Consider the following 17,221-nt stretch of genomic DNA (forward strand, 5'->3'; position numbering starts at 1 on the left):
TTCTTACAGTGCAGTACGAGTACTTTTACTTAAGTAAAGGATCTGAATATTTCTTCCACCACCGGTCGACTCGGGGCTCCTGAGGTCTGATTTATTTCATGACTTTGAAACAGACCATCAGATCAATTCACAGGTAAGAAAACAGACACAACTGTGAAGCCTCGGGGCGACACAGCGAATACTTTCAGTAATGTGGAGAGTCGAGTATTTATAGAGGCCCATCACTGCCAGTGTGAGGGGGAAAATCAGGAAATAAATATACAATATTCACATGGTGAGTCATAATTATGAGTTAAACATGTAAAATTATGAGTTTAAAAAAGTAATTATGAGACAAAAAGTGGAATTATGAAAAAAAAGTCATAGGTATGAGTTAAAAATGTAATTGAGCTCAGTTTTCATCTATCTTTTCATTAGCTGGCAGAAATGGGCCTCCATTGATTTAACATACAATAAATATATAATAATTACAGTCTAAATCAGCCTCATGACTCTGGGGATCCTGTGAGTTTTCATGTAGCGCCATCATCTGGTCAAAATGTGAGTAAAACTCTTCGGACGTTCAGTTTAGTGCAGATCAACAAATGTGAGCACGCTGACAAACTAAAGTAAGAATCTTCATTATAAATAATAAACACCAGCGTGTGTTTAGCATTCAGCTCAGAGCGCTGACAGTCTTATAACCAGCAGTCGAACAAAACTCAGACCTCAGTATTTATGAGATATTATCAGTTCTTGAAATAAACAGATTGATGATGAGAAAATAAAATAACACAAAGCTCCACAAATCAGTGGCGTTTCCCTTTAATGATGTCAGAGAATAAAAAAACAGACAGAAAATGTTGCAGATTAATTGATACAAAGAATTTAAAAAACAAAAACATGTGACAAACATTTAATTCCAGATATATTTTCACCTCAAACATAAAAAAACAACAAAGGACGTTTAATCTCAGCGTTTCTGCACCAAACTCTGTTGATATTTTAGGGATTTTAGCACCTTTAACACTCGTTTCTTCATCCAAACGATCATGAATCATGTTTGCTTTTATTCTTTATTATTTTACGACCTCGACAGAATGAAAACAACAAAAAACAGCTATTTCTTTAAAACATAAAAATGTTTTGATTCATGAACAAGTCGAACCATCTCAGTATTCAGTGTTTTAAAATCAACATTTTGGACTCAAACCGGCTCCACGTGATAAATCTGACTGTTAATGTGATGCAGAGTTCAGTCAAACAATCAGACAAACGACGACTTAAAGGATAATAAAGAAACATTTTTGATTTCTGTTCCACAAAACTTCATTTTTTCTGTCTTTTATCCGCTTTGTGTTTGAAATCGTGAACACTTTCCTCTCGTTTGACCTCAGTAACAAACTGTAAATAATAAAAAAGGTGTTTTAAATTATTTGTTTCAAGGCAAAACATTTCTCTTAATTGATCGAAATAAACTCAACCACTAATAAACTATCAATTCATTTTCTGGTTAATTAATAGATTTTTTTTAGCCTTTAAATGTTAAAATCTTCAAACTTTTGGTGTTTTCACTTTATAAATCATTAAAGATGATTAAAAACATATTTTAAATGTAGCTGATTCATTTACTGTTATCAATTCACTTCACTTTTCTACATCATTTTCACATTTTCATGATTTTTAAATGGATAAAAACTGACAGAACAGTCAGTTGAGCAGCTGATCAGGAGCTTTGGATCACATCACATGAGCTTCATCAGTAGATGGTTTGGATCAGCTGAGGGGAGCTGATATTTTCTTCACCCTGAGCACTTTGAGTCCTCCTGCTGGAGAAGACGGTGTGGTGCGATCCAAAGCTCCAGAGCAGATTCAACGCGCTCAAGACACGATGGGAAGTTAAAGCTGAGTCTAAACTCTGTAATAAAGACTCAGCCGTCCTGTTTTTCTTCGTAGTGACGACATTTTCGTGGATTCTGGTGTTTTTCTAGAAGGAAACGACCTGAATCATTCTGTTTTTACACTTTACTGACAGAAACATGATTCAGCTCAGCCTGCAGAAAGCTTTTTCTGAGATCCATCACGATGATCATGTGTCACCGTTTCTTTTTGTTCTTTCAGCTTTTTAAAAATATATAATGTAATGTGAACTTTCTGCATTAAAATGTCTAAAAAAGACCCAGAGAAATCCTCAAGTTCACTCAAGGTGACGGTGTGTTTCATTTGGTGCCTGACGCTAAAACTTCCAGGAGAGTCACGAATAAAACTTTTAAAAAGAGAAACTTGTCCATTGTCGGGTGGTTCTGTTCTGTAATGTTGACTGCTGACTGGAGCTGGAGGGGAAATGGACTTTACTTCATGAATGTAACGTTACAGAGAGGAGACAGAGAACCAGAACCAGAACCAGAGTCTCTGCTGAGTGCTGGACTGGTACAAATGTTCAAGTTTTCTTCACGTTATGTTTCGTCTCGTTCTCCGACTTCCTCTCTCTCTGACTCTCTCCTGAAGTTATAACAACAGGCGACCAGATGAAACTAACGGTTACCTTGAGGAAACTTCTCTGGTTTGAACATTGTTGGAAACACTTGAGATAATTTAGGACACAAACCGACAAAGTTATTTAACAAACGTGTAGTTGTTTTCAGACGTTTTAATGCAGAATCCTCACACATCTGTAAATGAACATGTGATGATAGGAAAAGTGCAGAAAACTAATCAGGAGCTTTGTGGTTTAAAAAAACATCAGCGGCAGGATAAAAAACGGAAAACAAAGAAACTAAAGGTCGGATGAAGAAGGCGACGCGTTCACTGTGACGGATTACTCTCGTAAAAGTTCATCTTCACAGCTCCCTGAAAATATGCGATCGTTAAACTTAAAAGCCGAGTTGTGCTTTGGAAAACGTCAGTGAAGCAGTAAAACAGGAATAAACCAGACTTTCATGTGTACATTTACATATCAAACACTTATGGAGCCAGTTAATACTTTAATATTCATACTGGGATCATCACCTCACTCCTCTGTTGGACGAAACCTGCAGCTGTTCAGTGAAGAAATGAAGCGAGTGGACAGGAAGTCAATCTGCACTCAAACATCACTCGAAATGATCCGATCTCTCTCAGTGTGCTGCGAAGGATTTACTGTAACTGGAGTAACTCATGAGTAATACAGAATATACAGTATTTACACACACATGCACCGACAGCATCAACACTGTGCACGACTGAGGGATTCAATGAAAACGTTTTCTTTTACAACCTGAGTCTTATTTACAGTAGAGCAGAAACAGGAAATTGATTCAGTCATTAAAGTTCTCAGCTTTATATTAATGTAAACTGAATATTGGATGCTCGGTTGAACAAAACAAAACATCTGAGGATGTCACAAGAAACTTTAACGGGCATTTTCTTCTTATTTTTAAACATGTTAACGATGAATCAAAAACATAATCCCAGATCTGCCCTGATTAAATTGTTTTTGCCGTCTCTTCTATCAGTTCTGAGTCTTTGATGAGCAGCTTCACTGCAGAGATAAAGGAGAAACGCTCACACAGCTGGAGTCATTTCATGGTTTTTTGGTTAAACTCACTTGTTTTAACGTGTCTGAGGACTAAAGATCCTCAACGTTGCTCATGAGCACAGTTTAAGTTGTGAGTCCTGCAGCTCCGTCGCATTATTTGTAAAAATGGGTAAAAATAAGCACAAAGAAATTATCTCACATTTTTTATGCTGCAGGTTTGTTTAATCTGTTTTAGCAAAATCTTACATTAAACAGCGGTCACGGGACGAACGTATCATTTCCTGTTTTCCTGTGATAACGAGTTATTTATGCCTTTATCGCTGAATAACAGGCGCCGTCTTCCTCAGATAACGAGATTGTTTTCTCTAGATCTCGACAAAACAAGTTTATTTTCCTGTGATAACAAAAAGGTCGTTCCCTCTTATTCCTCAAAGCAGCAGCATACCAGCATGAACACATGGCATCTTCAGTGTAGCAACTGATTAAAGTCAGACTATATAGCACCAGTTATTAAAGGCAAGAAATCATAAAAAGTCCATGTGGTCGGCTTTGAAGCTCCAAACACCCACAGAGCAGCGTGCGTCATGATCTCGTTATCTCCTGATGATGACATTAAAAACTTGTGATATTAAAAAAAAAAAAGTAACTCGTTATCACAGAAAACAGAGGAAACTATATGTTCGACTGATGAACCTAAGTTAAGGTCTTCCGTAACGTGGTGACATCCATGCTGACGCTGACGAGACAAACTCCTCTGGTATCGGAAGACGAGACACTTTCTGATACTCGACAGTATCGCTGCAATTCATCACAATTCAAGCGGGATCAAAAAGGTTCATCTGAAATAAACTGCCCGCCTGTTTCTGCCTCAAATTCATTCAGAAACATGTTTTAGTGGACAGTGAAGAGATGATGGACGTGAAGTTGTCACCATCGTGTTTCTGTACTGTTAAACTGGAGGCACGATCGTGTTCGTCGTCTCCTAAAATGTGTTCAGACGCATGTTAGTGTAACGTTTGGCTGTAAGACCGTATTGTTTGTCACCAGCTGGCTGCTTCACTGTTTCCTGTTTCAAAATGGACTCGCAGCCCATCATCTCGAGTGTTGATTGGTCTGGTGCAGTGCATTCTGGTTGTTGTAGTTTTTCTACCTTTTGAGGAAAAGGGAACACCGCTGCCCTTTATCTCTGTTTTTTTGCAGTTGTACCACCGATTAAGTTGTTTTTTCATGTCTCTCTAAGACATACTGTGGTGAGTAGTGAGCTTTAAGGATCCAGTAGAAAGTCGATTAGCTTCAGGACCCACAACAGACGCCTGCTGGCGGCTGGAATCAGTAAACTGGTTTATTTCTGTCGTCATTTCTAGCTGCAACTGTTACGTCTAAAGATAAACGGTTCAACACAATGCTGCTTATGTCATGCACTGTGTTGCGCTGCTAGCATCTTTGATAAACCAAATTTAGCCAACAGATGCTACTGCTAGTTTGAGGTAAACTCTCCAGCTAACGTTAGTGAGTGATGTTAGATGTATACACTTTGAAATAATATCATAAAAAAAGAAATGTAACTGTATGCATGATGCAAGGGTGACTGTAAACAAACATCATGATTGGTTCTTTTCCTTGAAAGTGAAGCTGCTGAGAAAACAACAAACATCCAATCAGCTTGAAGACGCAGGTTGTGAAAACAACGTGATTTTCCTTCAATTCCTCGTTGACAAAACTGTGTTTACTGGACACACGACTGGCGGACGCCGCAGGTAGAAGTCTCCGCCACATGGCACAATTTTAAAACAAGAGTGCGATCACGAGAAAATGTTCCTAAATTTGATGAAAAACAAACAACAGTGTTCAAAGTTCAGTTCAGTTTACTCAAAGATGCATAAACGTCAGACGTCGCTCTGACGAAGAGGAGGTCGCTGAGCTGCTGCTTTAGTCTAAAAACTCAGAATTCATCTGAAAGACCAGACGTGTCAGAAGTCAGAGTCGTCTGTGGCGGAGTTATCAGCGACGGTGGGGACTTCGGGCGTCGGCAGGTGGTTTCCGGCAGACGCCTCCTGCTGCTTCTGCTTCTTGTTGTGGTTTTTGACGTGAACGCTCAGCCCCCTCTCAGTCATCTCATAGATCTGACACTTGCCGCAGTAGTAGGGCGACTTGCCGACGTGCCTGAACTGATCGGCCAGGTACGACGCGAGCGACCTGAAGCCTTTGTTGCAGATGTCGCAGCGCGGGATGACGCCCGGGTGCTCCTTCTCCAGGTGTGCCTTCAGACCCATCTTCGACCCTTTGTACGCCCCCTTCTCCGCCTCCGTTTTGTTTTCTGTCTCTGCTGGGCAGAGGTGGCAGGTGAACACTGCGTCCTGGTTGGCGTGGCGCTTTGTGTGTGCGTCCAGTTCGATCTGAGAGCGAACCCTCTGATGGCACGACGTGCAGAAGAACGTCTTCTTCTCCACCATGAGGTGCATTTGTTTTAAATGCACAGCCAGACCGGAGCCTCTCTTGAAGAGCCGGCCGGGCGGAGGGCACAGTGTGCACACCAGTCCTTTACCTGCGCCTGAATTCATTTCCATCACATCGCTGTAGTTCTCTCCGAGCTCTAACACGCTCTTATTGCTGATGACCTCCTCCTTTTTGACCTCCTCCTTTTTGACCTCTTCCTCTGAGATCAGCTTCCTCTTCTGCGTCAGCTGTTGTCGTGGCCTCGACAGTTTGGACATCACAGGTAGAGGAGGTCTGGCGCCGTCGTTGACCACAGGATGTCTGTCTGCTGGCTTTTTGGCCGGGAGCGGTCGATCCACAGACATGGTGAACTGGTAGCTCTCTCCCTCCTCTTCAGGATTTGAATACTCAATGACAAACACACTGTCCTCCTCTTCCTCTACCTCGTCCTCGCCAGGCACAGAGTACTCCATGTCGTAGTACTCTGCAAACTCGTCTTTACCCTTCCCCACGTCATGAGACTGCTCCTCTGCAATGTGTGTGTCGTCTATTCTCACCACTGTGATCTGGTCCATCCCACCTGCACCGTCCCAGTTTCCATTTCCTGACACCACTGAGGACGACGTCGCTTTCACCGCAGCAGCGCCTCCGACTGCCAGGTTTCCAGAAGACGTCTAACAAGACAGAAACGGAGGTTTAGGTTCTCAGCCGCCACATTGATTCACATCAGAGGTGTCATGATTTTGATTCTTAATTTTTTTAAAAACACTCAAAATGAGCTACAATGTCTCACATGTGCACAGTTAGCTTAGCATTAGCCTTCAGCTGTACTTCCAGACTCTTATCCTATGTGATGAAGTCGATCAGCTGACCACCAGCCTGGAAGATGTTGGTTTGTTTTCTTTTTCAGAGATCCTTTATTGATTTGTTTGTTAAGAGGGTTCACTCTGGACAGATTTGAGAAACTGAAATTGAATTTCTCTATTTGTACAAAGTTCTCAGCCGTCACAAAACCTGACCTTTACCTCTGGGACATTACGATGCACCTTTCCACTACTTTCTGACATGTCACAGACCAAGAAATGACAAATTATTAAAAGATTAACTGACGAGTCCTGCAGTGTTTTTCACTGGTGTTTCCTCTGATCTGTTTTACAGATCTAAAGGATCTTTCTTTGGACGATAGCAGCTCCAGTAGCACATGCATTCATGTATAAAACACAAAACAGAAAGTGCTACATTCAAAGTTATCCATTAATAGATGTTTAAGATGTTTTAATGCAATTCAAATCCTGCAAATCATGTTTGTTCAGTTCCTTCCTCTCTGTGTATTTCTACCTGAAGTGATTCATCTCATGTTCTGCTTCTGTTGTTTTTGCCTGTTTTAAATGTTTTCTAAAGAGGAGAATAGAGGATTATCATCTAACAGCCTTTAATTGAAAGTACTAACGACGAAATAATCAATGACTCTAAAGCACATGTTTAAGGTAAATATTATGATGTCAGCCTGTTTTAACACGTGTGATGTTCTGTTTTATCAGGTCCAGACAGAAGCAGCGTCACTTTGTTCCCTACTGAGCGGTTTTCTCTCGTAAATAAACGCTGACCGACACTCACCATGGACCTGCTGCTGGAGGCAGCCATCACAGCCGAACCTCGCTGACCAGGTTAGCTGGGAACAACACTGCGGCTAGCTTAGCAACACGGTAGCTAGCTAACGTGCAGACTTGCAAGTTCCTGGCGAAAATCTACAGCGTTACTTGTTAACCTCGGCGCCAGATGGCTGTTTAACGGAAGAAGCACACAGCCGAAGCACAGCTAAATGTTCCGAGAGAGAAGAGAGTGGATCAGTGCTCGGTGCAGGAGCGAAACTACACATCAGGAGCTCTGCTGAAACCAAAATGTCTATTTTCTTTCTGGGAAATTAAAAAACATCAGCGGCGCGTCGCGGGGACAGCGCGCCCCCTGGTGGCGCGGAGGAATACAACGCTGCACTCAGTCTGAGAAACACTGGGAACTGTGCTGTGTGCAGGCGGACCCCGCCACCTTTCTAGCTTCAAACACTGTTTTAGGGGAGTGTTTTTCTCTGAGAACAGATAAACTCAGTTGTGGAAAAAATACTTATTTCTGAGCTTGTATTATTACCTCATTAATAATGTAAATATTACATTTCTGAGGTTGCATTTCTTCTCCACAACTACAAACTGCCCCTTTAATGCCTAATGCCACTGGGTCGGATTAAGATTTATACAGGTTGGATAAGTCATAAAATGAATTCTACTTTTTAATTGTGTGAATTGAGGAGTCTGAGGAAAGAAGCTGCTGTGTCGTACTGAGGTGAAGTTAGTTTTGGGTCTGATGATGGACAGACTCACTCTGGACCCAGTGTTGGCAGCAGGAGGACGGTCAGCTCAGCTCCCAGAACCTCAGGCTGCCCTGGAGGCTGATTTAGGGACCATCAATCAATGACCCTATTGTCTGTTTGATTTACACGTAAAACATTACCAATCAAACTAAGTGTGCTGCATGAAATCAGTAGTTTTTTTTTTTTCTTTTTTATCATAATTATCATTGATGTCATCAAGTCGGCATGAAGGTGCTGCAGCATCATTTACCCCCAGAATCAAAGAAGACTTCCCTTTAGAAGCTTTACATGCGATTTCCAGGTAAATACGAGTATTTAAAGGTACATTTCTGTACTTTTCACCCCTTGAACCTTATTTTCTCATGTTTGTTTTTTATCCGGACTGACTCGTGGAGACGTCACTGGTCCAGCTACTCTCTCTTCTTTGGGGCAACTGCGCACCAATCCCGCTACCGGGTTAATGAGTGACTGGTCCTCGTTGTGTCGTCACTCCGCTGTGTGTACTGATGTCAGGTCAGCACAGCAGCTCCAGCTGATGACATTACCTCCAGCCTGTCAGCCAGCTCCTTCGCCCTGGGAACTGCATACTTCTTCAGGAAGAAGTGCTTGGGGATGGGATGTCTCCTCCGGTGCGGCTGACAGTAGTCCTCCCGCTCGAAGTGATCGCTACAGACCCGATAGTCTGCGTGGCGCAGTGCGTGGACAGATGCGTTAGTGTCCATTTGTAGCACACCTAGCCACTTCTTCAGGACGCTCCTGTTTCCCACAGGAAGTCTGTGGAAGCTCTGCGGAGTGTTTCTCGTCATCTTGTTGCCACAGTTTGGAAATACACAACCACGAACCATTGTTTTCTTAAAAAATCCTAGTTAACACTAAACTACACTTTCTGTACTCCTACAAACAAACATGTAGGACTACACCGATTTCTTCCTGCAACAACTCAACTCTCGCGAGACTTCACAGCCAGCTTGTCCTTCTTCTATGGAGCTGTATCGCGTTTGGCAGCCACATGTTCTCATTTAGCGCCATCTGCTGGACTGTACATGTATTAGTGCGTTCAACAATTAACACCTTGAAAACTACAATGTTCAGCCAAATTAATCCAGTTCAAGACATTTTCAATCACATAACACGGAATTTATTGTCTCAACGACACATGGGGACATGGATACTAGGTTCCAGTATTACCAGTACACAAAAGTCAAAGTTTAAAGTAAAGATATGGTGTTAAAAATATTCCTTTGGTAAAAGTGAAAGTCACACATACGAATATTTACGCATAAATAAGCAATTTTGTTTTAACCCGATTGGCTATAAAATAAAAACTAAGAATTGTTCTTAAGTAAGTACTTGAGTAAATGTACTTGGTTACATTCCGTCACTGAGTACCACCTACTTATGAACCTTCACTAACTTAATTTAAAATGTATAATCGCCACTTTACCGAGTCTACTTTTACTTTACACACATGACTTTTACTCGTAATAGAGTATTTTAACATTACAAAGCCTACTCCTACTTTTACTGAAGTATTTGTCCACTCGTTCCGCCGCTAATAAGTTTAATTGTTTTCGCGGAGCCGCTCATGGAGGACCTGGGCTATTGTCTCTGTCACAATCACTTATTACAATAAAGCAACGGCGTTTTGAATGTGCCAGCGAGCGCATGCGCAAACCGGCGGACGGACTCAGCGGTGACGAACGCTAGCTAGCTTCTCGTACTGTTCAGTCAATTTAGAGCCGCGCTGTCGCTGACTTATCTTAAGCATTTGTTGTTGAACCGTGATTCGTTTCTACCGAGCGGGACTAACGTGACCGAGGCGTGAAAGAATATGCCCAAAAATAAAGGTAAGAACAGGAGGACGACGTTAATGTACGTTTTCAGTGTTGTTAATTGTCTTCGCGGTGTCGAGCCCGCCGCGAAGACACACGCAGTGAAAACGTGACACCGACCAGCTAACGCTAGTTAGCATCATGAACTAGAGTCGTTCACGCAGCCGTCAGCTGAGGGGAACTTAGTCTCTACACGGGAATCTGTCTGCGATAAGGATGAAGTTAGTTTAGTCCGGGTAAACTTGTTCAACACTTTGAATCTACTAGCCAGCTAGCTAACATATTCGGTAATGTAATTCCCTTGTTAGCCGACACAGCTAACTAGCTAGTTGCTGGTTAAACCGCACCCCGGTCTGGCCTGGACATCTGCGACTTTATTGCTCTGAAATTGATCACTGATAACCCCAGGTAAACTTGTACCAGGTTATAAAACTCACTCGAGGGCCTTATTTAAGTATCCCTAAAAATGTTACATCTCTATAATGTGACTCGATTAGCGCACTAGCAAGGTAAACTTAGACGTTAGCATAGTTGCTGTTCTTGTAATTTCTTATCTTCTGTAGTCAGGCAGAAAGCGGCCGATAGTGGCATTTAAATGGGTGTTGCGGTAATAATCGTTCACAGGCCGATCATCTTATGAGGAAGTGTGTCAGCTAGAAATGACACGAAGAGAAGTAGAACCAGCTGGAACCAGGAGCTAACAAAGATCCATAGTAACTAAGTGGGCAACATTAACTGAACTCTCTTTTTGTTTCTGTTTTTAGGTAAAGGAGGAAAGAATCGGCGACGTGGAAAGAACGAGAATGAGTCTGAGAAGAGAGAGCTGGTGTTCAAAGAGGATGGACAGGGTGAGTACTGGTTCTGGTGTTGGATGGAGGACGGATCCATCACTCGCTGTCTTTACCCTGGATGTGGAAAAAGTGTTGTAACACTTATTTAAAGACAACTCAACAACACAGAATGAACCTGTCTGAACAGGTCATCATGGGTCACTGGAGTAACCCTGAAGAAACCAGCTGATGTTGCTGGGGTTAGAAAGTATATGAGCGGAGGCTAGTCTCAGAAAAACTGACAAAATCTAGTAGTTGGAAACATTTCAATAGTGAATTAATAACAGACTATAAGCAAATAAAGAGAAAAAAAAATCCCTGGTTCAAGCTGCTCGATTGGGAATATGTTCTGGTTTTCTCCCAACAGTAGGATGAAATCTTAAGACTGTTCTCTGGTTGGAATAAATATTATATTTCTGTGCATGTTCGCCTCATGTGAGGGGTAAAATTAGGTGACATTGCTTCAGGGAGGACAGAAACACACAGGTAGCAAAACAGGACAGGTCTGTTGGAGATCTTAAAAGATTTAAAGTTTGTCAAACGCCTCCACAGTCAAGTGTTTGAAAGATGAATGGAGCTGCCTCTTACAAGGCTAAATGTCAAAACGGTACAAGTTAACAGGCTTCTTACTCTTATCCATCTGTTACATTTCTGGCAGATTAGCTGCTTCGCACTGGGCAGAACCACTTTGCTCATGTCCAAAAGGTTTTATTCTGATAGGATGCTTTGGTGCATGTTTGAATCTCTGATTACATTGATTGTGAGATTGAAGAAATATTGTCCATGTAATGACGGCTAATGTTGTGCAGCTTTGCTTGATGAATAACACGTTTGATCATCAATACAAATAACAGAAAAGAGTGCTTAGTCAACGACTTATAACCTAATACAATCTGCACAATATGAAACATAATTTTTTAACACGCAGTGGACAGTGGTAGTGTGAGCATCACTAGATGGTAGTAACAGTCAGCAGTTAGAGTTCAGGGCTTTGACTGCAGTGCTCAGTCCTGCCAAAATCCCTGATGGCGTGGACGTGAGCCCAGTGTGTGGAGGAGGCACTGCTGGTGTAAGGAACACCTTCAGGTAGTGGAGGCAAGGTTTACGTCATGCCTTTAGAGCAGAGGTTACAAATACTAACGCAAAAGTGAGAAATTTGAGGACGTTTGTATAATTGATTAGTCAACACAGTTGGTCTTTTTCAGTTAAAGCATGGATGTCACCTGAATGAAAATGTAAAAACAGTAAATATTCTAATCAGGATTAGGACACCGGTGATGCTGAGGCCTCTTATGTTGTTGCACTTTTCTATCAAATAAAATTATATTTTGTTCCTGTAAAACAAGAGCTGTTTCCACATACCAGTTCTGGACACAGTTGCCCTTTCACACGTGTAGCAAACAACATGAGACTGTCAGTGTCGGGGCGCCACAGTAGCTCGGTTGTTAGGAGCGTCCCATGTACAGAGGCTGCGTCCTCGCCGCAGTGGCACGTTGTTCGAGTCCTGAGGATGGGTCTCGGCCCATAATAGACTCCATTAACTTTTGGTGCTGATCCATTGATTTTTCCTTTCTTGAACATTGTGACGGAGGACGGTTTTCAGGGAATAGTTTATGGATCTTGATGAGAAAAATCAGGTTTATTCAGCTGATGAGTGAGTACAATTTGATGTGGATAAAGTGGTCTGTTGGGCCTCGGCGGAGCTATGCGCTCTACTGAGTGCCTTTCTGGGTTTTTGTCGTGTTTTTGGTAGAACAGAAACATCTGCTTCAGAAGTGGCTCAGTACTTGGTTAATACAGCATCCCAGTGTCTAATTTTAAGCTCATTTTGCTCAGTTTATGACGTTGGATCAACCCTCCTCTGCCCTCTTGTGTCTTCCAGAATATGCTCAGGTGATTAAAATGCTGGGGAACGGTCGTCTGGAGGCCATGTGCTTTGATGGAACCAAGCGGCTTTGCCACATCAGAGGAAAACTCCGGAAAAAGGTAGGAATGTCCTGGACGTCCTCTCGCACCTTTTGCCCCTCCAGCACACACAGGAAACCCCCTGACGTAATGCTGAGTCGGCGTGTTCTCAATGGTCAGTCAGCCACCGTTGATGTGGCCGTATGGACTCTATTGACCTTGTGTGTGAGGGTCACAAAGTGCAGCGCGTTGCTGTATGACACGGGGTAATCGGCGCTCTGTTTTGTTTCCCTCCAGGTTTGGATTAACACGTCAGACATCATCCTGGTCGGCCTGAGAGATTACCAGGTGTGTTGGTCGCTCACGCATGACACAGATCAGACTGTTGACACAGAGCTGACCCTCACTGTGAGGAGACGGCACAGCTGGTGTTGCCATCTTCAGATTAATAAGTAGCAACATATCATATCATTTTCTTTTTGTCTTTGAGAAACATGCTGAGTGTTTCAAATACAAAGATCATGGAGTGAATTTCCTGCTCACATCTGAACCTTTAAAACCATTACAAGGGAATAATTTATCTTATTTTTTTATTATTTTAGTCTGGTACTCACTTAGAGGAATTCATTATTGCTTTATCTTTCCATCCGGTCTTGATTATTGTGACTCTGTATTAAACACCCCGTTAAAAAACAAAACAAAAAAAACCCCTAAATTGTCAAGTTGTACAAAATGCAGCTGTTCAACTTTTAACAGAAATCAAGAACATGTTCAAACTGTAGTAAACCTCCTTTGGTTTGTAATTTCTTCTAGATCACAATTTAAAATTCTTTGAATCCCTTACAAGGTATTAAATCGATGGGATGTGTGATTTCTGCGTTAAAGCGTTAAATAATCATGATCAAAACATACAAAGTTATTATCAGGAGCTGATAAAATGAACAAACTGACGGCATGCGTTGAGTCCTGTGGGCGTAATGGATTTCTATAAACTTCATTTTACGCAGCCGCATTTATACTAACAATAAAGACGTGATGATAAATGCTGCAGAAGTCTGGAAACTTTTGCTTTAGGTACCTTGAAACTGCTCAAGTTTTACTCTTAAAAAGATCTACCAGCCCTGAATTTTCTTCTATAATCTGTCAAGGGGAGAAAAAGTTTTTTTATTTATTTATTTTCAGCGACTGCTTACAGACCAGAATGATTAACACATGTAGCTATAGATTAGTAGGTTCAGTCATATATTTCTGGTCCTACAGTGATGAACACAAGTGGTTTCCGATCACCATATCTGGCTAAATAATGTCATTTTATCCATGACTGTCGTTTACTAATGTTTACTGGTTTTGGTACGGTTATGTTCAGTTGACAGCTCTGTGTCTTTCAGCCACATGTATATGCCTCTGTCACTAAAACACGTTTTAACCTAAACACTCGTACCTCACCTTGTGTTTCAGGATAACAAAGCTGATGTCATCCTCAAGTATAACGCAGACGAGGCTCGCAGTTTGAAAGCCTACGGAGAGCTGCCAGAGCACGGTGAGTTAAACTGCACGTCATGCCGACAGCACAGCTGCTGGACCCGAAAACTGAACGCCATTGTAGTGAAACAAGTCCAGGAATTTATTTATAGGTTGTAGGTAAACACTGTTTATTCGGCTCAGACGGATACAATGAGGATTACCTTTAGTCCAAAGCAAACCTGTTTGTAACATCACCAAACTGCTGATGTCATCGCTGTGGTCCTTCATAATTTACATAGTTTAGTGATGGTGGAGTCGGTGAAACAACACATGCAGTTTCTGATTTTAAACAGCAGAGGTCTCTTCACTTCTAACGTGCAGTATTCATGTCACTTTCAGCTGTCAGGTCATCACACTGTTGTAGAAACATTTGTTTAACATGAACATAAACAGTATTTTCTTTCTTCTCACAGCCAAAATCAACGAGACAGACACCTTCGGACCAGGAGACGACGATGAGATCCAGTTTGATGACATTGGCGATGATGATGAGGACATTGATGATGTAAGCTCCCTTTATTTTATCGATATAGTTTGAGACATTAACCCTAATTTTTTTCTTCAAACAAAGAAGAAGGAAAATCTGGTGACATAGTAACGTTAAACTAAAGCAGAGTGGAGTTTTGGGGCTGATATTAAGAATTGAAAAATCCCAATAATAACAGCTGACATGTACAACATGTACATTATGTTCCCTTAAATGTGGTTATTGACAAAGATGTGTAACAGAGGCGGGATATCTTGCAGTCTAATCAATAAGCTTTATTGCCTAAAATGACATGAATGCACTGAAACAGTAAACTTCACTTAGAATTTAATAATTATAAACTACCTCAAGCATCTTTACCTGCATCATAATATCTATAAAAACAGTTTTCATATCGACACATATCAGGCAACACTAATATATTAGTCGGACTCTACTTTGGTCTGTGGGAACTGAGGGGGCATATTTAATGACCCTTTATAGACCAAACATTTAAAACATTAATTGACTGAGTATTTGGCACATTAATCAATGGTAAAATATTTTCTCTTCTAACACAATAAAAGCTTTAAAACTGCAAGAGATGAGCTCCGAAACTGACTGTTTTCAAAGTGCAGAACAGAAAGTTAAATCTGTTTTCTCTCTCTTCCAGATCTAAAGACCTGCAACTGGAGGAGGAAGGCGGATTTTACTAGAGATGCTCCGATTGGGATATTTTGAGCCGACACACCGCACCGATAATGATTATTTTTTATTGAGATCAGCCTATGCCAATCCAATACAGTTTATTAATATACAGTATGTTTCAGTTTATTTCATTTTGTAATCATCAGTAGACGTCTTTGTTGTTTTGAAGAACTTCAAGTGCATTTCACGTAGGGGAGAAAACAACATCAGTACTTTGAATTTATTGTGAACATGAATGAACATGAATGATGCTGCTTTAGTACGACTGTCTCAGTCATCACTCGTAGCAACAGGAGGGCAACCAGGCTGCCTGCCGACTGATAGCGACACAGTTTGCTTCTTCTGCCTTCATGCAGTTGGATTGGAGAATCAGAGTAGGCTGATCACCAGCATCATATTTAGGGTGAATATCTGGAGCACTGCTAGACTTCCACCTTCTTGCTTCCAACATCAACAAAACGGCAAATCTCATCATAGAGGTCTTCTTTTTCTTCTTGTATAGTCAAAGAAACACTCACTATTTAGAGGAGGCTCACACTGATTTCTTTACTGCTAAATATCTCACACCAAATGCGTCATCTTTTTAAAATGTATTTATATTGATTTCACACTATGTGGAATTTAGCAGCAAGTACAGAATCTCTGGATTCGCCAATAAAAAGATAAACCATTTTGTGTATTTGTTCCTTTGGCAGTCTGTATCATCGTAGCTGTGGCCTGTGAGACAGTTTGACAGGAGTAAGATGCTAACACCGAGTACGTCTCTGTATCTTTTCACTTTTGTTAACGTCGTATTCCTCTGACAACTTATTACAATGAACTATTTGCTCGTTTTGGATTGAACCACGGCCGAACGAAGGCGATCCCTCCCCCCTGAAATCAAAAGAAGATTGAGAAATGTATTTTTCTATTGTTTCCCTTATTTGTGTTGCTGTCTGTTTTTGTTTCCATGTTCTGTTTTGAACTCTTGGCTGCTCGCTCTGTGGCTTCAACGCGCCGTGAAGCTCGGCCCGGTCGGCCGCTCCGTCTCATGCTAGACCAGCGGTTCCCAAACCTTTTTTCACCACAGACTCAGACTCACACACACCAGTAAAACCTCACGTCAGAGCAGAAAGTCTCACACACTCTCAGAACCTCTAGAAAGTCTAATAACAATACTTTATTTTCCATGTTCCCTGAGGGGGCCCAGCACCTCATTTTGGGAACCACTGCTCTAGATCACATGGGGCCTGTTGCTGCTCTTGCTGTAACTGATTAAAAGAAATGTACTATGTTTGAAGGCTGGGTTTCCAATAAAGATCTTAACTCCAATGACCTGGCATACTGGTTTTTGGGTGCTTGGCACACTTCCTGTGCAGGTCTGAAGGTGGCGAGGTTGTGCTAAAGTGGACGGAGCGCTCTGATGAAGCGGCCTCACGCCCTTCAGAGCGCCAAGCAGGGAGCGTTCAGGTCTGCGGGGAGGTGACGGGGACGACATGTCAGCTCTGTTGCTATTTTTGTTATTGGAGAGAAGACAAAAAAATGATGTGTCCTTGAGCAAAGCAGTGTACATTTTTTTACACAAGTACATTTTTAAAGGTACTTGTGCTTTACTTGAGTATTTCCACAATACTTCCACATTACTACATTTTGAAAGTAAATATTGTACTTTTTACTCCA

At 41.6% G+C, this 17,221-nt stretch overlaps 1 protein-coding gene across 1 annotated transcript; it reads left to right on the forward strand.

The window, feature by feature from the left end:
* Nucleotides 1–9,960: 9,960 nt before the first annotated feature.
* eif1axb (eukaryotic translation initiation factor 1A X-linked b) lies at nt 9,961–16,234 on the forward strand. The gene is made up of 7 exons (XM_084341337.1): nt 9,961–10,144; nt 10,894–10,977; nt 12,842–12,945; nt 13,162–13,212; nt 14,323–14,404; nt 14,802–14,893; nt 15,528–16,234. The coding sequence occupies exons 1-7, from the start codon at nt 10,129–10,131 to the stop codon at nt 15,531–15,533; spliced, it is 435 nt and encodes a 144-aa protein (XP_084197463.1). The 5' UTR covers nt 9,961–10,128; the 3' UTR covers nt 15,534–16,234.
* The last annotated feature ends 987 nt before the right edge of the window (nt 16,235–17,221 follow it).

This window comes from Pagrus pagrus (genome assembly GCF_965226575.1).
Source record: "Pagrus pagrus genome assembly, chromosome: 20".
In the NCBI taxonomy this organism is placed as follows: Eukaryota; Metazoa; Chordata; class Actinopteri; order Spariformes; family Sparidae; genus Pagrus; species Pagrus pagrus.